This window comes from Terrapene carolina, unplaced genomic scaffold (genome assembly GCF_002925995.2).
Source record: "Terrapene carolina triunguis isolate 2854851 unplaced genomic scaffold, T_m_triunguis-2.0 Scaffold30, whole genome shotgun sequence".
NCBI lineage: Eukaryota > Metazoa > Chordata > Testudines > Emydidae > Terrapene > Terrapene triunguis.
This window is the reverse complement of record NW_020664381.1, coordinates 2,222,483-2,247,891: the sequence shown is the minus strand read 5'-3', so window position 1 is coordinate 2,247,891 and position 25,409 is coordinate 2,222,483. Positions and strand designations below refer to the sequence as shown.

At 43.4% G+C, this 25,409-nt stretch overlaps 1 protein-coding gene across 1 annotated transcript; it reads left to right on the top strand.

The window, feature by feature from the left end:
* The first annotated feature begins 2,004 nt into the window (after window positions 1-2,004).
* Window positions 2,005-24,944, top strand: LOC113406372 (interferon-induced GTP-binding protein Mx1-like). Its single transcript, XM_026650855.2, is given in 14 exon segments — window positions 2,005-2,023; window positions 2,026-2,057; window positions 5,079-5,271; window positions 5,836-5,973; window positions 6,926-7,080; window positions 8,803-8,941; window positions 10,263-10,461; window positions 13,401-13,479; window positions 15,765-15,887; window positions 17,865-18,009; window positions 19,860-20,018; window positions 21,941-22,017; window positions 23,948-24,190; window positions 24,714-24,944. Coding segments are annotated over 14 exon segments (1,932 nt in total).
* Window positions 24,945-25,409: the final 465 nt, after the last annotated feature.

The window sequence follows — 25,409 nt, the reverse complement described above, 5'->3', positions numbered from 1 at the left end:
GGCTCCCAGGAAGCGGCCCCCTAGGTCTCTGTGGCCCCTAGGCCAGGGGTTTTCACAACAAAATTTTTTGTGGCCACTCCAACAAATTTTCCTAAAATACTTAATTAGCGTTGGGAAAAACTTACCACTATGCACATATACATGTCCAAATCATTGTCATTTATTTATGTTGGGTTTTTTTTTGCAGACTCAATAATAAAAATAATGTACAGTTGTATTTTGGTGCTCCTTGTCCCCGCTGCCTTCCCTGGGCCTCCACAGATCCCCCTGGCCCCGACTGCCTCCCCCAGCCCCCATCACCCCAAACTCCCTTCCATGGCGTCTCACCCCAGGCTCATCCACCTCCTTGCCTCTTCACCATAGCGCCAGGTAAGGCCTGTACTGCTGAAGCCCCATCACCCTGTGCTGACGCCCAGATCCAGAGCCCTAAGGCTGGAGCAGGGGTGGGAGGCTGAAGCCCAGAAACCGCTGCCAGAGCCCCAATGCTCTTGAGGGGGAGGGGGCTGAAGCCTGCCCCCAGAGCCCCTCAGCACTTCAGGGAAGGACTGCTACTTTGTCCCCTCCCACATCTCTGCCCAGGAGACTGTCGTGGCCACAGGAAAACCCCTTGGTGGCTGCAGCCACGGTGACCACATTTGAGAAACACTGCCCTAGGCGCATGAATGGCCAGGGAGACTCTGTCACGGTTCCAGCCAATGGGAGCTGGCAGGTAGGGAGCCACTTCCGGGAGCCACGTGGAGCCAGGGCAGGTAGGGAGCCTGCCTTAGCCCTAGCCCCCCATTGTGCCGCTGACTGGACTTTTAATGGCCCAGTCAGCAATGCCGACCGGAGCTGCCAGGGTCCCTTTTCGACTGGGTGTTCTGGTGTTTAAAAAAAAAAAAAAGGATGCCTGGCAACCCTAAAAGAGTTAATAGTTTTGAAATACTCCTAGCATATGCCAGGTAAAGGTCCTCTTTCTCTTTAAGTAATTACTTATGTTAGCAGGTGTTACTGTATGAGAACCCAAATGACTTTTCTGACAGAAATCTGGATTATAGGGAAATAGCACAGAAGCCACTGCAAACAACTCTGAAAATCTGGATGAAATGAGTAGGCGACATGATGTATATTAAGGATGTTTTGAAAAAAACTCTTTACAAAATATATTTCAATATAGTTAGTAAGCTTACTTAAGGAAGAAAAGAAAAAGGAAAAAAAAAAAAAGAGGGGAAGGGGGGCAGATCCTCAACTGCTATAAATCAATGTAGCTAAGAATTTTAGATTTATTAGTCCTCATTGGATCAAGTGATGGCTTGTGTGTGTGTGTGATTATATTTTGTCAAAAGAAACTGAGATTTGTTAATAGGAATGTTATGGTATTTCCAGCTTTCTAAAAAAAAAACCTGTTTGTAGCTGCAAAGTAAATGTTTTATTTCTTATGATGATCATGATGGCTGGTGCTGTTAACTTTATTTGGGTGGACCATAAATCTTGATATATGGATTCTTACTACAGGTCCTAATTTTGGCCTAGTTTACTATATCTTATGGGGAGGAAGCAATAAAAGAACCTAAGATCTTCCCAAGACACTGCTGATAACGGCTAGAGTTGCTCACTGTTGTTCAGTGGTTAAGCATGATAATTCTGGGGGACTAAGATCGTGCAGTAGGCCCAAAGAACTTGTTTGTTACACAGCATACTTTGTTTTATAACAGTTTATGTAGAACTAATTAGAATTTAAATATTTACTCCACTTCTGTTCGTTTAGTCCAGTAAGGTTGGAGACAATGGGCTAGATCCACCACCAGCTGATGTAAATTGGTGTTTTGATTTCAGTGGAACTTCCTAATTTACACTAGCTGAGCATCTGGCCTAATAAGATCTTAGCCGCTTGGGATATGAGCTAAATTAACAATGCTCTTTTGATCATGAAATGTGGCCATATTTTCCGTAAGGCCTAATGACTTGATTTTTATCCTAGGAAGACATCCCGAAGACTGCAGTGTAGCATGATGTCTGGGAAGAATGTCAAGGGAGAGGAAAAAAACCCATCTCCCATGGTGAATAACAAAGCACAGGTGAGTGACAAATAGATATTTGGAGGACCATACACTAAAATTTGCAAGGACTATACAGCCATCGTTTTGATGAAATACAAGACCAGATATGTGGCTGGTGTACTGTGGGCATAGCTCCACTGAAATCTGCTGTATTAACTACGCACATAGTATTGGGCATTGGTTTCATCGTCAGTCGACGAGGTTTGTGAGAATTATGTATATGCGTACATCCTCCTCTCTGGAGAGCTTCGGAGGTGGGAGCAGAGCTGTGCCTCCAAGCAGAGAAGCTCTGGAATGTTCTGTTTGTGCAGAGCTGATGCAGGCTGAATGCCTCAAGTAGCGCTAGGGAAAGGAGCATGCTGAGTAGCATTCCTAGCATGTGCTAGCGTAAGGTGCAATGGACTTGCTACCAGAAGCTCTCGGGCAAATAGCAGCAGCATACGTTTCCCCAGAAGGCCTTGCCAATGTATCCCAACCCTTTTCTGCAGGGACTGCCTCTCAGGGTAAAACAGTCATTCAGTTTCTATGGCGATTCCAACTTAGTCATTCTCCAATGAGAATGCTAACTAGAGAACCGTGCCAGTCATGGTGTTTGCTTTTGTGGGGTGGACACCAGTCGGGGGCTGGACGGCAATCTCCAGCTCATTTCACTCGGGCAGCTCAATAGTTAGTAGGTGACGATAACTGTGGGCACTTCTGAAGGCTGCTTAACAGTCTTTGAATCTCTCAGTGTTGATCTAACTGTGCAGCGTAATGCACTAGAATGAGTGTGTGCCCCCTTTCTATCATGTCCCTCGTCAGTTAGGGAAGCTCATCAGAGAAGAGTGGAGAAAAAGCCACCAAATAATCTCCATATGAGCCTTCAAAGTTGGAGTTGTTTTGAAATTCAGAGAAATACCTTAAAATAATTATTGGGGTACAAGCAGGGAGGCTTTCAGGCAAGGGATTGTGTGAGGCTGGTAAGTGCGGGGTCTATTACAGGAGGCAGGGCTCTGTGGCCTGCAATGTGCAGGAGATCAGACTAGATCACGACAGTTCCTTCTTTCTTTAAAGTCTAAATCTATGAATGGGATGGGCAGAGCCATGTTAGAGCTTTGGGGGCAGAGAAATTTGAGTGCCCTTTATAAAGCACTATTGGTTGGTATTTGACTTGTTTATCTGTACAGAAATGCCACACTGTCCTTGTGTCAGAGATGTGTGGCTGTACAGAGCTACTTTATGTATCTGGGTCTACAAATTGACGAAGGGTGCCTATCTGATACATTAGGCATCACCAGCGGCAATTAAAAACGCTAGTACTGATGGAATCAATACAAAGAGAAACCATAGACAAGAATGATGAAACAGCTTAAAAGGACTCCCCCATTTTCCCAATGCCTCACCCACCCCTTGAGTAATCTTCCCAGCCTCACCAGCCCTCTTAAGAAGATGAGCCTTCCAAGGTGCTCTGACTATCAACAGATCAGACTGTTCTGAACCAAATAGCTGGGAGGAGCCGGGTGCATTCCAAAGGGAAGCGGTCCTCATGGAAAAGGCCCTGCCAGCTGCCCCACTGTCTCATCCTGAGGTGGAGGGGATCTAGCTGAAGCACCTCCATACATTTCAACTGCAGCAGGGATGGCACGAGGAGGGAGGTAGTCTCCCAGCCTGACATATTGAGACATGTGGGTTTTGTTATTCACAATATAGATATGGAATACACAGTTCTTCCCAATATTATGTATTTTAGTGTCTCACGGAGTATCCGTCACTGTAGCAATCACTCTTTTTACTACAGAGCTGTTTATAGCACAGTGCTGCAAAAAAACTCCTGGCATAATGCTGTGTACCTGTGACGTTTCCCAGGGTACAATCTGGACCATTGGACAGCTGTCTTCCCCCCGCCCCCAAGCTCTCTAGCCTGGGATGACTTTTACACTGCTTAGCTTCCACCCCTTGGTGCTGCTCCCACACAGCTTTTCGCATGCAAAATCATTCCACTGGATTATAGGAATGTTTCTAGTAAGCCACTCCTGAATTACGTACAGGGTGACACCGGCAAATTCTTAGTCCTTGCTGCCCAGAAATGTGCATCTTCTACTGCTCAGTACCCTCCTGGACAGTACAAGCTCATATATAGTCTGTCATTTCAACAAAGGAAAATGATTATGCCCCAGTCTTGTTATCTCAAGTAGAGGTTCCCAAACACTTCAAATCTAACATATACTGGTTTAGATAAAACAAAATAAATCAAGTTTATTAACTCTAGAAAGATGGATTTTAAGTCATGAGGCATAAAAGTCAAATTGGTTAAAAAAGAAATAAAAAGATAAAACTGCAAGCTAATTCCTAACTTTACCAAGTTAATACTATAAAAGCAAAAAGGTCTGTCTCACCATAAGCTGCAGTAAATTTCACAGGCTGGGTCTCCTTCCAGCCTGAGACCCCTCGCCCTGTTCAATGTCCTTCAGGAATTTGTTGATGCTGTGAGCAGAGAGATATGAGGAGGACAGGTGATGTGGCGGTTACTGTCTCTCATTCTTATACTCCTCTCCCCTCTTTGAGGATTCCCCCCCCACCGCCCCGGGGTGCAGACATACAGCCTTCTGTATACGTAAGGTTTGAACCGTCTCTGAGATAAAATGTAAATTTCTTGTTTATACCTTCTCCCATGCTGGAGAATGGCTGCTTAAGCTAGTGATCGCTTTTTAACACCTTGTTGGTGTGCCAGTGTGTCTTTGTCTCTGAGAAACTGGTTTGTGGGTGTTACCCAGAACTACAGCGTATTTCAGTAAGAATCATACAGTAGAAACTTATAACTTTACACATAATGTTGCTACACATATTTCAACAGGATAATATTCAGCAGATTATGAATTTTCAAATGATACCTCAAGGCATACTTTGCACTACATATATCATAACCTTATAAAAGTGGTGAACATTGGGTACTGGGTGTCACAGTATCTCATCACTTACACTGTGCCTATATTTGTAGAGACCTTTTATTGAAACTGGAGGTCAAGGTCCTTCCACTTATAAGCAATTTTTTTTTATCAGAAAGCAGAACACACCTTGTGCAGTCAATATGAGGAGAAGGTTCGTCCCTGTATTGATCTCATTGACTCCCTGAGAGCCCTTGGAGTAGAAAAGGACCTGGCTTTGCCAGCAATTGCAGTGATTGGAGACCAGAGTTCTGGAAAAAGCTCGGTTCTAGAAGCCCTGTCCGGAGTCGCTCTTCCTAGAGGCAGTGGTAAGAATTTACCTCTCAGCTTTTCATATCCGAAATCTGACATTTCCCTGGGTCACAGTGGTGTGTTATTCTGTAAGGGTGCTGGAGGACTGCTTTGAAATGGGGGGGAGCCTGTGATCTGGGAGACTGAACATGGGGCTGCAAGGCAGGAGACCTGGGCTATGTTGTCAGCTCTGCCAGGGACTTCTCATGTGACCTTGTACAACTCACTTCACTCCCCTGATCTTCAGGTACCCCTTTCTGCAAAATGAGGATAACTGCAATATATTTACACACCTATATAATGAGCTTTGAGTTCTTCAGATGAAGAGCACAAAGAGCCTACTCTAGAGGTCCTTGAACTCCAGTGGAAAGACTATTATTGCAATGAACATTACATTTGAGTCCTACAACTGTGTAATGGCAAAGTAGTAGTAGTAGTAGTAGTACCTTTGAATATGATACATGTTGAAAATAAGCTAAAGACAATATGTTGGTACTGTATTTCAATGGCTTCCAAAGAGGAGGGAAATGTGTTTCATTCTTCATACTCAACTAGTGCTTTATGTTTGTTTAATTTGATAGGTATTGTTACCAGATGTCCTTTAGAGCTCAAACTGAAGAAAGTGCATTACACACTGGAATGGAAAGGAAAAATTACTTACTTGGAGATAAAGCAAGAATTGAATGGTCCTTCCGAAGTGGAAAAAGAAATAAGGAAAGGTAAATGTAACCTGGGACGTAAATAACATGCTTTGAATCTTGTATTTCTTTGTGGCCCTGATTCTGCAATGATGTCTGTGTGGGCACAGGAGCATATTGCAGGATTGAGGCCTGCGTTTGCAATGGCATCATAAAAAGTGGGGATTTCTCACTCTTCTGTTCTGGATGTTTGTGCCTAGTTAAGACATTATCATCACTTACTCTTTTCTATAGCTCCATAAGTGCATAGTGCTTACAATAAGTAACATTTGCAAGTGGGCTCCCTGCTGAGCTGGCCAAATAACAGATTTATTGGTTCACTGGTGATTTTGGGGGAGGGGGGAAATCTTGTTTTGGGTCAAACTGAAAATTGTCAGTGAACTGGGGGAAAAAATTGTTTCAGGTCAAATAAAACATTTCCTTTCAACCAACTCGAAACTTGTTTATTTGATATCAGCCATTTGCATGGTTTTGAAATAAAATGGGAGTTGTTTTGTTTTGAAATTTGTTTTATGTATTTTTAGCTGAAACCATTTTGTGAAATTGACATGAATTTGTGAAATGTTTTGGTGTCGCCAAATCTACATTTCTCGCTTAGAAGAATGTGTGAAAAATTTCACCCAGCTCTACTCTGTGCTTCAAGCCAGACATACACTTATGCTGGATGCTGACAGATTAGCAGCAAGCGTGTGGTTTAGCACTCCTGTTCTTTGAGGCTGATATTTGCTATTCCCTGGGCCAAGTCTTGGATATTGTTGTCCTTTACAGTATAAAAAATGAAGACTAATCTTTATTATTTTATACTATATTTATAAATCTTCTTTCAAAGCTAAAATGAAGGGATAACTTTTCTGAGACCACATTTTATATAGAAATAAATTTAGCAATAGGGTTTTTTCTTAATCCATGTCATTTTCTAGTTTAAATTCCATGACGAGCGTCTAATCTTTGCTTTTGTGTCTCCTTCCTCTAGCCCAGGATGCAATGGCTGGTAAAGGAGTGGGCATTAGCCAAGAATTAATTTCCCTAGAAATTAGCTCCCCAAATGTTCCAGATCTGACACTGATTGATCTGCCAGGGATTGCTAGGGTGGCTGTGGGGAATCAGCCAAAAGACATTGGAAATCAGGTAAAGTATGAAGCAATTCTAGACTGGGAAACTGGTAAAAGATGGCAAAAGAAATAAGTGTCTTGCTCTGCATAATCTTCTGCTTAATGATGGCACAGAACAGACAGATATGTAATTTACCAAGAAGAATTAAGACATAACAAAATAGGGTTTTAGTGGAGGAAGTGCTAGCATTGAGAAGGATGTGCCATATACAAAAGGGGGGAAAACTCTAGATTCTGTAGACAAGAATATTTGTTTGAAAATGTCTTTGTGCTCTAATGGAACTGTGTGTGTGTGTGTGTGTGTGTGTGTGTGTGTGTGTGTGTGTGTGTGTTCGTTCACCTTGCAGAGGTTTCAGCAGAGCTGGTTACAGGGATTACAAATTCCTAGCACGTGCTAGCGTAAGGTGCAATGGACTTGCTACCAGAAGCTCTCGGGCAAATAGTGAAGGTAGAGCCCTGGCCATCTCACCAACAAATTTCTGCCCATCCCCATTAATTCTCCTCCATCTTTCCTTTTTATTTTCCATCTTTCCTTTTCCCTACTCTATTCTAATTGAAGGAGAAGGTGGTTGTTAGATTTTCGGTCCATTCAAAATCTCCCTTGGACTCAACCAGAATTGAGAGCATCTGATCTTTACATCCTCAGTGGTGTCCCAAAAGTTGACTCTCTGCATTTTTGGGGGAAGAAAGAAAACTGGTCTAGAAAGCTTTTCTGATTCAAACACTGATGAGGATGATAGTCAGCCTGCAGAAATTACTTTATGTGGTTTCACTGAAATTTTTGATCTAGTGTTTTTATTTTTGTAATGACCCTCTAACATTTACACTGAGGCAAATGACTTCTCATTGTCTCTTTTCAAAACAGTATTTTAAATGCATGGGAAGAGAAGGTGCACATCTGAAAATGGCATGCTCAGGGCTTCCTTATGCCCCAGCAACCCCTGAGAGTCATAGTCCTTTGAGGCCATGGGCATCTGGTATAAAATAGAGCAACTCTGAGGCTACCCTAATTTATGCTCAGTATCAGTCCACTGACTACCAGCCCCAAGACTGAGGGGATACACAAGTGTGTTAAACTCATTTGCACTCCTCCACCTCCTGAGCTGCAGCTCAGGATCTGGGCCTAAATGTTAAATTGTGAGACTTGTTATCTTCAAGTTTTCAATAGCATCATAAAAAGCTAAAATTTGATATTGCTTAATCATTCCTAATTTAGTTCTAAGTATACCTGCTTGGACTTGTAAACCTATTACAATAAGACCATCATAAATCTTATTCTGTGCTTTTAAACAATGTTGTCCAAGTTGGTCAAATGCAGTATGTTTACATATATTTATTAACACATTTAATTTTACCTTTAGATGATAAGATTTCAGGCTGTATTGTGTTCTTCTAAAATTCTCATGTAAGTTTTTGTCCCATAGTCACATCTGTAATACTAATGACATGCTAGCAAATCTGACCACAAGCCAGCTTGTTTTAGGAACATAAACTTTGCAGTACTGGACCCAAACCACTGAACCAATAAGTTATATCCAGTGCCTCCGGCAGTACTCAGTGCTTTGAGGCAAGTGAAAAAACACCATAATGCACCTAGGCAATTATTCGGGGGGGGAAGCTAAATTCCTTTGAAAGCTATGAACTCTAGAAGAACCAAACCTACCACTTGTAATAGGACTTACCTACCACAGCCTATGTGAAGTAATACACTTTTATTACATTTCTTATTTCATTACAGATCATAAATCTAATTAAAAAGTATATTTGTAAGCAACAAACTATAAATCTGGTAGTGGTACCAAGTAATGTGGATATTGCAACTACAGAGGCCCTAAAAATGGCTAAAGAGGTGGACCCTAAGGGGGAGAGAACTCTAGGTAAGTAAAGATACATATATTTAAAAAGAAAATGGGGTTGGGTTGTGCAAAGAACGTTCAGTAATAAACACTGGAGAGGTTGAGCATTTTCTACCAGTTACCCAGGTTGCTAAAAGAATCCTAGGAAAGCAGCAAAGGAACGAGAGATTTGTATTTTGGTGGTGGGCTTGCTGTCATTTGAAATCCACACAGGATTTTCCTATCAATGCTTCGTTTCAGAATCTGAATTTCAGATAAAAAAATCACAAATGCTTTAGGGGAAAATGGCTAAAGGAGCGACCAACCCCTGCCCCCGAATTTATGAGCATTATCCTAGTCTGTAAAATGTTCCTGCAAATGTCTGTTCTGATACTTTGTGAGCCTAGAATCATTTGGGAATTTATTTTAATGACTCTCCAGGGAGAATATACTCTTGTGTGAAAATCCTTTCCTGGGCACTCCATGGCACTTAGGCCCTCACAAGTTCTTTAAAATATATAGTGTAGTAAATAGAAATCTATGGAAAGAGGACATAGGTGCAAGTGTGCTACATTCATAGTGCATTAATAAGGTAGTAAACATCAAGTATTCAAAAAGAAGTATATTAGACAGTGGGTCAGATCCTCTGTTTCAATGGAGGTACTCCAATTTATACCAGTTGAGGATCTGGCCCTGTGAGTGGATAATGATACATACATACACATAAATTCCCAGACTAAAACTATGTTAAGATGGAGTTCAGGTTGGGCGAATAGATCAGTAATTTACAGTAAGTAAAGATTACACTGGTGTAATTATCCAAAAACCAAGCATTATAAACCAAGGAAATTCAGAGATAAGGTTAAACTTAGAAGAAATACAAATATGTCAGGGTATGGAAATCCACAGGTAAGGACCCAAACAACCTTAAATCTGACCTGTAGTGACACCATGGAAAAGCTATATGGTTATGACTGAGGCACTTTAGTGTCCCCAGGTTAAATTAAACTGATTTTTAAAGACACATTAGAATTTGTCTTTTTTTCTTTCATGGTGAAAACTCTGTTTTGTTCCTTTACTGAGATTATTCAGGATATCAGATAATATAGGACACTAAGTGTTAAATTTCTTAAGGACCCGTTTTAAAATAATTTTAATTCATCAACTAACCAATTTGCTTGTAAATTCTTTAAAAAAAAAAAAAAAAGAGTAAATGCTGTGATTTGGGGGTGGGGAGGGGAGATTGGATCCCTGCTTTAAATGCAAAAGTCAACTCAGTCCTAACTGTGGAAGCACGAGTGGTGCTTCCATCTATAAAGTGTGTCACCTCTCTAAATACAGTAATTCTTTTGTCACTTCACAGGGATTCTCACAAAACCCGATTTGGTCGACAGGGGAACCGAGAGCAATGTAGTTGACATTGTCCGAAATCTCAGCATCCCCCTAAGGAAGGGCTACTTGATTGTTAAATGTCGTGGGCAGCAAGACATCCATGACAACTTGACACTGGCCTCTGCAATTCAGAAAGAGAGAGAATTCTTTGAGGAGCATGAATATTTTAGGTAGCTTTAAAATCAATACACACTGAATATTGGACAGGTTTTTCCCTATTAAGAGTTTTTTTTTTAAAAATCACAGAAAATTGAGTAAATGCATGCCCTTATACATCTATGCAATGATTAAAACCAGTCATTGGGACACATTATGAGTTGGACTATGCATGCACAAAGGGAAGTAGCTGGAGTAAGTATATGCCTCTACGTGGGCTCTTCAGGCTTTGGGTGCAAGCACACAGGAGTAAGTGGGGGTACTTGCTTGCTTACACCCCAACTGGAGCAGGTGAGTGGTGCCTTGGCTTTATCATCTTACTGGCCAGGATAGTCAGGAGTTCACTTGTGGTTATGGCCATCAGTAAATTACCACCCGCTGAGGAGAAGGCGGAAGCAGGGGAGGAATTGTGACTCAGCGGTGTGTCTCTGGGTTATAATGCCTCCTGGAGGTGGTGCAGCTTGCACACAACCTCTAGTTTAGCATTGTGCCTGAAGTCACAGTCTAGCCGTGTGTTGTTGTGCATATAGAACAGAGTAAATTCACTCATTCAGGAATAGAAGTAGTTCACTGACAATGGCGTGGAGACTTTTGATACACTTGTAGTTGGAGTAGTTGAGGACCTAGCTAAACAATGTGACTCTTGGTGTTAATATTGATGTTGTGTAGGCAGGCGTTCCACCCATGACTGGTTAGACCAGGCCAGGACTGTGAGGCAGCCCAGATCTGGTTGCACACTTAGCCTGGGAATTACAGTGCAAAAGACAACTACAGTCCTGTCTGCACCCAGCTGCCTGAATAAAAAAATAATCTTTTCATTCATCACCACCAGCTAATCTCTATTATCAGAGACAAAAATCTGTTCATTATTGTGGTGTGTGAGCACCATACAAAATTCCATAAATCCACATGGGTGGCCTATACACAGACCTAAAATCCTCTTTTCTTCCTCTTCCCAAGAACAGACAATGTCATAATCAGCATCTTATTAATACTTTCATCAATAGATCTCAAAGCGCTTTACAAAGTAGCTCAGTATCCTCTCCATTTTACAGATGGGGAAACTGGGGCAGAAAACAATGAAGCAACCTGCCCCAGATCACCCAGAAGGCCTAAGGCAAAGTCAGGAACAGAACTGAAGTCTAGACCTGTGCCAATAACTGATTTTTTAATTCCGTCGCCAATTTTTTTTCCTGACAAAATGAATGAGTTGAAAACATTCAACATTAAACAAAATATTTGTTTTGGAGCGTTTTTAATCTTTTTATATTTTTTTTAAAATACATTGAGTGAAATTCCAAAACAAAATATTTTTCGGAAACAAAAATTCCAAAAAAATTCTTTTTTTGACATTTCCAGACTTTTTTTAAATTTGGCTGAAACAATTTGCCAAAGTTGACCTGAATTCACCAATTGCTTCAGCGAACCCGAAGCTACATTTTTCAACAAAAAAAAATGATTTGCATGGAAAACTTCACCCAGCTCTATCTACATCCTCCAAGTCCCAGTTCAGTGCTCCATCCAATAGGCCACACTGCTTTGAAGAGAAACCTGTGTTCTGCTTCTCTTCTTCCATTTCAGGAACAGAGTGAAATGGTTATTAATTAATTATTTCTTATTGTTAGTTCTACAAGAACAATGGGAGAGCTTTCATTTTTGTCTCCAGAGCAGCCAGATTTGTAGTTGCTCTCAGCTCTTGTTGAAGGGAATGACACCACTGATGGCCATCAGCTCAGGAGGCTTTCTCTCTAGTTCCATTAATCTCACCCTGGTCTTTGATAGCTCCGTCATCCCTGAGGATCACAGATGCCGCAGAACGGGGGCAGGCAAACTTTTTGGCCTGAGGGTCACATCGGGTTTCTGAAATTGTATGGAGGGCCGGTTAGGGGAGGCTGTGCCCTCCCCAAACAGCCAGGCGTGGCCCAGCCCCCCCTCCTTCTCGCCCCCTGATGGGGGGCTCCCCCCGGGACTCCTGCCCCATCCAACCCCCCCATTCCCTGTCCCCTGACGGCCCCCCCGGGATTCCTGCCCCATCCAACCCCTCCTGCTCCCTGTTCCTTGACAGCCCCCGGAAACTCCGCCCCGACTGCCACCCGCCACCCTATCCAACCCCTCCTTTCATTCCAGACTACCCCCCTGGGATCCCTGCCCCATCCAACCACCCCTTCCTCCCTGTCCCCTGACCGCTCCCGGAATCCCTGCCCGCCCCATGCTGCCCCATCCAACCCCCCCTCTCCTTCCTGACTGCTCCCCAGGACTCCTCCCCCCATTCAACGCCCCCATTCCCTGCCCTCTGACCACCCCGATCCCTATCAACACCCCCGCCCCCTGACCACCACCCCGAATTCCCCTGCCCTCTATCCAACCCTCTGTGCTCCCTGCCCTCTTACCGCGCTGCCTGGAGCACCGGTGGCTGGCGGCGCTACAGCCGCACTGCCCAGAGCCCCAGGACAGGCAACCGTGCCACATGGCTGGAGCCAGCCATGCCACCACGCAGCACAGAGCACCGGGTCAGGCCGCGGCTCTGCAGCTGTGCTGCCCGACAGGAGCTCGCCGCCCAGAGCCTTGCGCTGGCGGCACAGTGAGCTGAGGCTGCGGAGGAGGAGGAACAACAGGGGAGAGGGGCCGGGGGCTAGCTTCCCAGGCCAGGAGCTCAGGGGCCGGGCAGGAGGGCCGTAGTTTGCCCACCTCTGCTGTAGAAGGTCTTGGTCACAGATAAAGTTTTCTGAGAGCGCCTAGGTCCATTTTATTTCTCCAAAAATTCATGCTGGAAATGTTATTTGCACACTTGCAAGAAATAATTTGACCATTTTTAATACTATTAGTAAGTATGTATATAACTGGCCAGATCGGTCAGTATCTGTACTGTAGTGAAGTACTCTGGAATCCTTTGGGATGAAAGAAGGAATTCTTTGGGATGATATTATTTATTGTATTCTTTAATCTCTTTCAGTATTCTTTTGGAAGAAAGAAAAGCTACTATCCCACTTTTGGCAGAGAAACTTACACAGGAACTGATAGAGCACATTAATGTAAGTTAGCAAACCTGGACTACTGGCTCTTTAAAAAACTATTTGGTGAACACACAAAAGAGCAAATGTTGTTTGGCTCTTTTGCCAAGATATTTATTTAAGCAGTGTAGTAGCAGGTCAGAACTTTCTGAAACCTTAACTAGCTTGTAGAAAATAAATATAAAGGAGACCTTTTCTCATAAATTCATATTTTTAGCTAATGGTTTAGCACAGGAGTCGGCAACCTTTGGCACGCGGCTCACCAGGGTAAGCACCCTGGCGGGCCGGGCCGGTTTGTTTACCTGCCGCGTCCGCAGGTTCAGCCGATCGCGGCTCCCACTGGCCGCAGTTCGCCGCTCCTGGCCAATGGGGGCGGTGGGAAGCGGCACGGGCCGAGGGATGTGCTGGCCGCGGCTTCCCACAGCCCCCATTGGCCTGGAGCAGCAAACCTCGGCCAGTGGGAGCCGCGATCGGCCGAACCTGCAGATGCGGCAGGTAAACAAACCGGCCTGGCCTGCCAGGGTGCTTACCCTGGCAACCCGCGTGCCAAAGGTTGCCGACCCCTGGTTTAGCATAAAGCAATTTACAGATCTTTAAGAAGCATTAGGTACATTTTTATATGTATCCCCTGATTTAAACCAGGGATTAGGAGATCCATACCAGCTTTATGTCAATGCCTTATATATGGATAAAATAGTCTTGGCTAATCAGAGGTTTTGCACACTATTCTCTTAGATTGGGTTGCGGATAAAAACATTTTTGCCTCACCTTGTTAATACCAAGTGACAATTCACACTTTCAGTTGTAGGTTAGTGATGACCCAGAATTCACTTCAGAAAATCGCTAGTAGAAAATTATAATTGTTCCATGTAGTATTATACATTTAAAACTTTTTTAAAATGTAAGTTGTTTTTTTTTTCCCTCCTCACTAAAAAAAAATCAAACCTTTTACTTGGGACCATCTTACCAGTTGTTTTATTTCTTTTCAATTTGTAAGCACCTGGAGGATAATAGGGTTATCAGGAATAGCCAACATGGATTTGTCAAGAAAAAAATCATGCCACACTTACCTAATTTCCTCTTTTGACAATGTTACTGGCATAGTGGATAGGGGAGAAGCAGTAGATATTGTATATCTTGATTTTAGTAAGTCTTTTGACACAGCCCCACATGTCATCCTCATAAGCAAACTAGGGAAATGTCGTCTTGATGAAATTACTAGAAGGTGGGTGCGCAATTGGTTGAAAGACCGTATTCAAAGAGTAGTTATCAGTGGTTTGCTGTCAAACTGGAAAGGCATATCTAGTGTGGCCCCATAGGGGACAGTCTTGGGTCCAGTACTATTCAATATTTTTGTTAATGACTTGGGCAATGGAGTGGAAAGTGTGCTTATAAAATCTGTGGACGACAACAAGCTGGAAGGGGTTGCGAGTACTTTGGAGGACAGCATTAGAATTCAAAATGACCTTGACAAATTAGAGAATTGGTCTGAAATCAACAAGATGAAATTCAATAAAGACAAGTAAAAAGTATTTTATTTAGGAAGGAAAAAACAAATGCATAACTGCAAAGTGGGAATCACCGGTACTGCTGGTGGTAGTACTGCTGTAAAGGATCTGGGGGTTATAGTGGATCACAAATTGAATATGAGTCAACAACATGATGCAGTTGCAAAAAAGGCTTAAATCATTCGGGTGTGTATTAACAGGAGTGTCATATTTAAGACATGGGAGGTAATTGTCCTTCTCTACTTGGCACTGGTGTGACTTCAGCTGGAGTACCGTGTCCAGTTCAGAGCACCAAACTTTAGGAAAGATGTGGACAAATTGGAGGCAGTCTAGAGCAGAGCAACAAAAATGATAAAATGTTTAGAAAACCTGACCTATGAGGAAAGCCAGTTTTTTTTTTTTTAAACCTATGTTTTTAGTCTTGAGAAAATAATAGTGAGGAGGGACCTGGTAAGTCATCAAATCTGCTAAGGGCTGTCATAAAAAGGACTGTTATCAATTGTTCTCCATGTCCAATGTAGATAGGACAAGAAGCAATGGGCTCAGTATGCAGCAATGGAGATTTAGGTTAGATATTAAGAAAAACTTTCTAATTATAATGATAGTCAAGTTCTGGAACAGGTTTCCAATGGAGGTTGTGGAATGACTATCACTGGAGGTTTTTAACAACAGGTTGAACAAACACCTGTCAGGGTTGGTCTAGGTTTACTTGGTCCTGGACAGAGGGCTGGACTTAATGGCTTCGCAAAGTCCCTTCCAGCCCTACATTTCTATGATTCTATTATTTTCCCCCCACAGAAATCACTACCAACTTTAGAAAATCAGATAAAGGACAAACTCCGGGTGGCAAACAACAAGCTACAAAAATATGGCAAAGGTGTGCCAGAATCAGTAGAAGAGCAGATGCTCTTCCTAGTAGATGTGAGTATAAATATGGATCTGGTAACTCATTTGAATAAAAACCATTGGTTAGCATTTGGAATTGTGTGGATATTGCAAGTTGGTCTCTTTTTCTAGGCTGCGTACTCCGTGTGTTGCTTCATGAAATCACTAACTACAGACAGATCCATATGCACTTTTCTTAACATAGGAGAACTAGGTCATGAGCATTACTCTCAATTCCCAGTCTTCATAAATCCAGAATATTTACTCCCCAATAAAATAAACCAGATTAAAAATAAGATTGTTCCTGTTTTATCAATGTCAGCTTTGATAATACAATGGGTGAATTACATTTGGTTGCATTAATTATATCAATGCACTGAAAGTCGCTGGTAATAGAAGATGCTGTATTAGGCAAAGGCGTAATAGAAATCAAAAATAAGTAGTTGTATTCCATATTTACAAGGCCATAATATTTTGCACAAAATTCCAGTGATTTTTAAAAGCAACATTGTTTTCCACCTGTATTCTAACCAGCCCAGGTAATCCCATACTACTCCTTCACAGCCACTACTCAAACAATCCCAGCAGTGTGCAGTGAGTAGGGATCAGGGATGTGCACTAAAACAGAACTTCTCAAACTTTAAATCCGGCGTGGCTATATTTTAATACAGAGACTGCCTTGTGCATCACCTCCACTCACATTCAGAATAACACAGCATTCTGCCACAGCAATTGCTTACATGGAAAAACAACATTAGGGAAGTATTCAATATATTTTTAGGTTTCAGAGTAGCAGCCGTGTTAGTCTGTATCCGCAAAAAGAACAGGAGTACTTGTGGCACCTTAGAGACTAACAAATTTATTTGAACATAAACTTTTGTGGGCTACTCGATTACAGACCTAAAAGTCGCAATATTACCACAAAAAAACTTTAAAAACAGACTCCAACGAGAGACTGCTGAATTGGAATTAATTTGCAAATTGGACACCATTAAATTAGGCTTGAATAAAGATGGGGAGTGGATGGGCCATTACACAAAGTAAAACTATTTCCCCATGCTTATTTTTCCCCCCCCCTACAGTTCCTCACATCTCCTTGTCAATGGCTGGAAATGGGCCATTTTCATTACCACTACAAACAGTTCTTTTTCTCTCCTGCTGATAGCTCACCTTAACTGATCACTCTTCTTATAGTGTGTATGGTAACACCCATTGTTTCATGTTCTCGGTGTGTGTGTGTGTATGTGTGTGTGTGTATGTATATATATATATATATATATATATATGTATATATGTATGTATGTATACACACACACACAATCTTCTTACTCTATTTTCCACTACATGCATCCGATGAAGTGGGCTGTAGCCCACAAAAGCTTATGCTCAAATAAATTTGTTTAGTCTCTAATATATTTTTAGTTTCTTTTGATGAAATTTAGCTGCTGGAAACCAGGAGGATTATTGTTATTCATTTGTATTACCGGAGCATCTAGAACAGCCCAAATTGAGATCAAGACCTCATTAGGCTAAGCACTGTACATACACAGACTAAAAGATATTTGCTTCCCAGAAGAGCTTGCAACCTAAATAGACAAGGCAAACAAAGGATGAGAGGGAAACAGACCCTGAGAAATGAAGTAACCTGCCCAAGACCACACAGCAAGTCAGTGGCAGTGCTGGGAATAGAACCCTAGGCCACCTCCTTGCCCTAAACACTGAACCTCCTCAGACCAGCAGCAGGTCACAGGCCATGCAGTTTGAGCACTACTGTGCTGAAATACACAGCCTATGAGCTCCGACTGCATCTCAGAATGTCACTTCCACAGCTGGAGCTACAGACAACCTGCAGAGTGTGAATTCCATAGTTTTGCAGGGAGCAGTGTGTAACATTTGCTCCAGCATTTCCCCTCCCTGCTGCAAAGTTTGGGTTATGTATCATTGCAAACCGCTCAGGGTCTGAATTTAGTCCCCTGAGTGTTGTTTAACTGACAATTTCCTGTCTCTTTACAGAAACTCAAACTCTTTAACCAGGACATCATGAATTCAGTGCAAGGAGAAGAAATTTTAACTGATAAAACAAAACAAAGACTATTCACAAAAGTTCGCAAGTACTTTAATGAATGGGAAGCCCATATTAATAACAGTACACTGAAAGGTAAGCACCAAATGTTGGCACTTGGCCTGAAAGTTGTTCTGCGCTGACAGCAGGGTCGTTCCTAGCTATTCTGGGGCCCTACACAGTCCCCCCGCGGGGGGGAGGAGGGCAGGCCTCCGTGGTGGGGAGCGGGGCTGGCTTGGGGAACAGGGGGAACCACCTCCCAGCACTCACCGACGGCATGGCTGGGGCCGGGCCGCTGCACTTCCCGCCACCAGTGAGTGCAGGCCCAGTCCTGTCCGCTCTCCTCAGGGGAGTGGGGACGGGGCTGGGGCGGAGCAGGGGTGGTAAGAGGTGGGGCTGGGACGGGGAAGGGGTGAGGAAGGGGTGGAGCAGGGCGGGGGCTTTGGGAAAGGGTGGGAAGAGGCAGGGCAGGGGCGGAGCAGTATGCAGCTGCGCAGGGCACCAGGAAATGTGGTGCCCCAAATTTCCTGGTGCTTACGGAGCTGCGTACTTTGCGTATGGGTAAGGACAGCCCTCTCTGACAGACGGACATCTGTGAGTGCCCAGAGCCCTAGTGAAATCAATGGGGCTCCATATGGGCACAAAGGTCTGCTTGCATGGACCGGCTTGTTCTTGTTGGGGGCCCTTATCCATGATTAGAGATTAGTCCAAAGGACAAATTCCAAATCTGGATCCAAGCCTGTGTAAATTGTGCGGGTGTTAAGTACAGAGTTTAGTGTGACCCAGTCACTACTTTTAATGATCTCTACTCTCGCAGTTCTGTTCTACCTGAAGTTGTACCAGCCCTAAAAATTAAGGCTAATGAAATTAAATCCTTGCAGTGATGCAAGTTAGATTCCTGGGTTGTTTCGAGCTGTTTGTTTCCATGACTGTTAGCAAGTTGATTTATCAAAGTCATAGCCACAAATCAAAATTCTGGAGTACTGCAGGTAGTGTATTTGCTAATACTTCTCCAGGAATGCCAGTTGGCCAGGGCTGTCCCTAGCTATTTTGGTGCCCTACACAGCCCCAGGCCTCTGCAGGGAGAAGTGCGGGGCGGGGGGGGGCGGCTGGCTCCAGGCCTCTGTGGGGGACAGGGGGAAGAGGGGCTGGCCACTTCCTGCAGAAAGTGGAGTGACCCGGCCCCAGTCTGCTCGGCTCCCCTGGCTCCCAGGCTTGGGGGCGGTGGGGGCTGGGAGCCAGGGAAGCGGAGCACGCTGGGGCTGGGTTGCTCTACTTACTGGTGAGTGCAGGCCCGACCGCTTCTGGAGTCCTCAGGGGAGCAGGGGCAGGAAGAGGTGGGGCGGAGGAGGGATGGGGGCCCTGGGGAAGAGCCGAAGCACGGGCTGGAGCAGTACACAAGCTGTGCAGGGCACCAGGAAATGTAGTGCCCCAAATTTCCTGGTGCCCTACGCAGCTGCGTACTTTGTGTATGGGTAAGGACGGCCCTGCAGCTTGCTAAAGGTAACACAGCCTGTTAATTACTCCAAAAGTGATTGTGAATCTCTCTGCATGCTAAACAACATTACTGTAATGTTAAATTTGAGATAAGCTGTGTTTTCAAAATGGTCAAATGGAGGTAGATACCCAAGTGCCTTAGGCCCCTTTGATATCTCAGCCTGTTACACACAACTCAGACAATTCAGAGATCCTTCCTGCAGTGACTTTAACTCTGCCCCCTCAAATATCTACAGCACTACTGGCTTCAAAACTTTATATCTACAATCTTCTTATTCCTTAAGCTAACCTGAGGTTTGCTGTAGCTGTTCTGCATCCAAATAGACACATGAGAACTAAGAAATAGTTTTAGACCCTTATTAAATCCAGGCCTTTTCACGTAGATTTTAGTATAAAAACAAACACATCTCGAATTATTAGAAATAACGGTGCTGCTTTAACTGCTGTAGTAAAAGAAATTATGAAAGAAGAAGTGTGGGGCTTTGAAAATCACTATCGTGGAAGAGAGCTCCCAGGTTTTGTCAATTACAAGACATTTGAGGCCATTGTGAAACAACAAATTGTGCTGCTGAAATCACCAGCTATCATGATACTGAAGACAGTGACTGGTGAGTTTCATTCACTGAGTTTGCCATAAACTTTGACCATATTCACTTAGCTGCTTTTATAACCGCTTAGCTTTAATTCATATGGAAAGTTTTTAGGGGGCAGATGAGTTTTGGGGCTGCAATCAGAATGATGGTAATTACAACTTGTGGAGTGTAGCTAACTGGTAAAATATTGAAATATTCAGTCCTCCACGTACTGCTTCAAATCAAATATACAAATGCAAATGTTTTCACTGAGACCATAAATACCAAATCATATTTTTAAATGTAAGTAGGAGAATAGTATAGATTAGAGCAGGGGTCGGCAACTTACGGCACACGTGCCAAACACGGCACGCAAGCCGATTTTGAGTGGCATGCTGCTGCCTGCTGCGGTCCCGGCCCCCAGCCCCACTCAGCCCCCACGCCCACCGCTCTCCCCTGCGGGGGCAGGAGGCAGAAGCTTGGTCCTGCGGCAGCCAAGCTTCCCCCCTCCCCTGCTTCTTCCCCCAGCGTGGTGCTTTCCTGCCCCTCCTCCTCTCCTTCCCTGCGCCGATCAGCTGATGGCCCTTGCGAGGGGGAGGGGGACGAGTCGCAGCATGCTCGCTGCTCTGTAGAGGAGGCAGAGAAGAGGTAGGGACGGGACCTTGGGGAAGGGGGTGGAACAGGGTATATCCCTTCCAGCCCCCTGCCATGAGCCGCTTAGGGCAGGGGGCTGGGAGCACCCCCACGAGCCGAGCACCCCAGCCCTCCGCCCTGACCCCTGAACTCCCCCCCACACCCAGTCTTCTGCCCTGTACCTCCACACCCCTCCAGCCCTCTGCCGTGACCCCGAACCCCCCCACACCCAGTCTTCTGCCCTGTACCTCCACACCCCTCCAGCCCTCTGCCCTGACCCCGAACCCCCCCACCCCAAGCCCTCTGCCCTGTACCCCCCCACACCCCCTCTGCCCTCACCCCTGAACCCCCCACACACCCAGTCTTCTGCCCTGCACACCCCCAGCCCTCTGCCCTGACCCCTGAACACCCCCCCCAGGTCTGGGGTCCCGGCTTCCGGCCCCTTGCCTGCCGGTGTCCTGGCTGCAGGCCCCGCTCAGCCAGCTGCCGGCCTAGGTGAACAGAACCCCAGGCTGGCAGCGGGCTGAGCAGGCTGGCAGCGTAAGATCAGCATTTTAATTTAATTTTAAATGAAGCTTCTTAAACATTTTGAAAACCTTGTTTACTTTACATAAAACAATACTTTAGTTATATAATATAGACTTATAGAGAGAGAGAGACCTTCTAAAAAATGTTAAAATGTATTACTGGCACATGAAACCTTTAAATGAAAGTGAATAAATGAAGACTCGGCACACCACTTCTGAAAGGTTGCCTACCCCTGGATTAGAGAGTTATCACTAAAATTGTATCAAATTTAAAGTAGCAATATATTGCTACAAACTGTGGAAGTATGATGCAGATAATTTTGGTGGAAGTGTCAAATTCATTTTACTCTGTTTCGTGCAAGTGCCATTACAATCTCCACAGGACCCATGGACTCAATATGATTTTAGTAGCAGTGCTACAAGTCTTCCATACCCGGGCTCCAAATCCCCTAATGGATTGGACTACTCAAGTGTTTAAAGATAAGAATGTGTTAACAGAGTTTTGCTAGACTAGGGCCTCAAAGGAGAATGAACCGAAAATACTTAATTATAAACTTTAAGTTTAAATATTTTTATTCAACTTATTTGCAAGTGAAAACATTTATAACCGCCTGGAACACAAAATAATACACATCACAAAACCATCACCCACACAGAATAGAAATGCACAAACCAAGAAGCTTTCAAATTAAAACATTATTTAAGCTACAGCTGAACTCAATTTGTTAATGACTCATACAGTTCTTATATTTATGCTGATAACATGAAATTATAGTTATTCCTCCTCTCCCTTTTTAGAGCTTGTACGAGAAACTTTTACTGAAATTGCCATGCAACACTTTGAGAACTTTTTCTATCTTTTCAGAGAAGCTAAGGTAAGGGGCTATTTATGGCAGTGGTTCTCAACCAGGGGTACATGTACCCCTAGGGGTACGCAGAGGTCTTCCGGGGGTACATAAGCTCATCTATTTGCCTAGTTTTACAACAGGTTACATAAAAAGCACTAGCAAAGTCAGAAAAACTAAAATTTCATACAGACAATGACTTGTTTATACTGCTCTATATACACTGAAATACTCTTCACACAATGCACTGTCAACCTGTGGAACACTTTGCCAGAAGATGTTGTGAAGGCCAAGACTAGAACAGGGTTAAAAAAAGATCTAGATAAATTCACGGAGGATAGGTCCATCAATGGCTATTAGCCAGGATGGGCAGGGATGGTGTCCCTAACCTCTGTTTGCCAGAAGCTGGGAATGGGCGACGGGATGAATCACTTGATGATTACCTGTTCTGTTCATTCCCTCTGGGGCACCTCGCATTGGCCGCTGTTGGAAGACAGGATACTGGGCTAGATGGATCTTTGGTCTGACCCAGTATGGCCATTCTTATGTTCTTAAATATAAGCACAATATTTATATTCCAGTTGATTTATTTTATAATTATATGGTAAAAATGAGAGAGCAATTTTTCAGTACTAGTGTGCTCTGACAGTTTTTTTATATATTTTTATGTCTGATTTTGTAAGCAAATAGTTTTTAAGTGAGGTGAAACTTGGGGGTACACAAGACAAATCAGACTCCTGAAAGGGGCACAGTAGTCTGGAAAGGTTGAGAGCCACTGATTTATGGTATCTTATACCTAAATCATCATTAATGGCATGTGCTTAGAACTGTCTTTACTCTTGGTCAATCTATTGTCTAGCTGTATAACTTCCCACTGATTGGTAAAATGTCTACCACTGTATTCAGTGAATGGTGTAAAGTTACATAGTGAAGCAATAGATCTATAAAAGTGAGGGTGCTGAACAATAATGCGATGAGCTTGATGGCATGGGGCCTGATTCTGATCTCACTTAACTGGTTTTACACAAGTGTAACTTCACAGGCCTCCATAGAGTTACTCCAGAATTCTGCTGAGACCAGACTCACAGTTAAACTCATGAAGTCCCACTGGGTGCATAGTTTGTAGGACTTTAGTTCCCTGATTGTCCCACCAATTCTCCCTTTGACAGCAATCTTCTCATGTAGGCTGGCAGTTAGTCTGTCCTGTGAGGTCTTGTCTCAGGTATACAGAGCACAATTAGCAGAGACCTTGACTTTCATTTAGTTTCGTTTAATGCAAGATTGTTTGTTAATAGAAGCATAATTTAATCATAGAGGAGATTCCTGACTCTGAAAGTGTCACAAAGACTTGGGTGGAAGGTGCAGCTGCTGCTTTGCCAGCTCACTCCATCTGCATTCTCAGTATGGTCTGAAAGGCTCAGGGTGGTAGTATAGCTTCATTCTTTGCATCTGACTTCAAATGTGGGAATCTCCCTGCTCCTGAGTGTGTGTTTGTGGGATGAGCTTAACCTAGTAATGACGTGGGGGGCTCAGATTAGTCTATTGCCCCTCTGCATTCCAGCCAAGCTGACTACAGCTTTGTGCAGCCTGCGAATGAAATCACTGAGGCTTGTTGTTCTGGGTGGCTTTGATGTCTATGCAGAGGAAAGCTGTATTGAGTCAGCTTGGTATCTCATGTCTGCCTTGACAGTCAGAGATACAATGTAGGTTGTATCTGGATCTATGCTTAGAGTGGAAAATGCTTTACAGCTGTTTTTTGAGCTGATTCAGTGAGTGTCTAATAACACCTTTGTCATGATTGGACCCTTTGCCCCTACAGACTGAGGTCAGTGCTGACTGTTGCTTCTTTTGGGGAAGTAGATACATTTGAATGGATGCTTAAGAGTCATGAGTCGCTTTATAAATTGTTGGGTGGTATTGGGTCTGCTCTATTGATTCTTCTTCTATTTTTAAATCACAGACTAGAATTGAAGTCATAAAACAAAAACAAGAGGAGGAAGCTGAAACTGTAATTGCCAATCAGTTCAAAATGGAACGCATCGTTTACTGTCAGGACAGTCTTTATCATGAGGATTTACAGGAAATTAGAAAAACTGCTGGAGTCCTCCCTCTTGGTGTTGCTGTTACTCATGTTAAGTCTATTGCATCTCAAAAACAGTACTCCATTGATGAAATGGCTTATCACTTGAATGCATATTTCAAGGTGAGTTTCTTGTCTGTGTATTTCCCCCCATCAGTCCTACTTTGTAGAACATAATTACCTGGGGGGAAATGGACAGCTGAAATTTAAGGAGAGGGGTGATTCCTTTACTCGTAGCATTTTTTTAAAAGAAAGTAGTAGTGCTTCGAGTAAATACTGGATTAACAGTACTGGGCACAGAAGACCTTTATGGACAACAAATGTTCAAATATCCCTAGTTGTAGTCATTGCTTTTTGGCACTTGTTCCCATCACTGTTCACGACTTGCAGTAAGCTATAGAATAACCACTTGCTGCCAGGTATAATAGTGTGCCCTATTGCTAGGAGTGTTGTAACATTGAGAAGTCATAACCTCAACATGAAAGGGAATTAATTAACTATACTTTTATATTCCCAGCCTAATAGCTAGAAAGCCTCTAAGTGGAATGATCACTTGTAAAATTGCAGAATCCTATTTTCTGTGTTTCCCCTCATACATCCTTGACTATTGATACATCATCCTATTGATAATCTTCTTTTTTCTTAGGGTGCAGGCAATCGTCTCTCCACTCAAATTCCTTTGATTATTCAGTCCTACGTCCTCCAGGACTACACTGAAAAGTTACAGAATGCAATGTTGCAACTTTTGCAAGATAAAGATAAGTTCAGCATTCTTCTTCTTGAGAAGAAAGATGCTGCCACTGAAAGGAAAAATGTGAAAGAAAGAATTAAACGTCTGACACAAGCTCGACAACGCTTAGCAAAGTTCCCAGGTTAAAGCAGATGTATACTGCTTACTGTATTTTTCACTCCATGTATCTGATGAAGTGGATTTTAGCCCATGAAAGCTTATGCCCAAATAAATTTGTTAGTCTCTAAGGTGCCACAAGGACTTCTCGTTGTTTTTGCAGGTTTATACTGTAATTCAAAAGTGAATTCAGCAAGTTGGGCCACCCACCAGTGTTCAATTGTACCTAAGTTAGCCATTGCGAGGTATCAGAGTGGATTGTGGTCTGAGATCATTGTGACCTTAGAGTATGCTAAATAATCCTTAAATATTTCAGCCCACTTCAAAGGCCAGCAGTTCTAGTTTAAAAGCACTGTAGTTTTTGTCATGTCTTTCTGACCTCTTCAGCCCTCAACTCACATATGTGATCATGCACTTGGCCCCCTCTGGCTGAGCACCGCACCCAGGTCATGCAAGCTTCCATCGGTTGTCACTATAAATGGCAGGCTAAAGTCA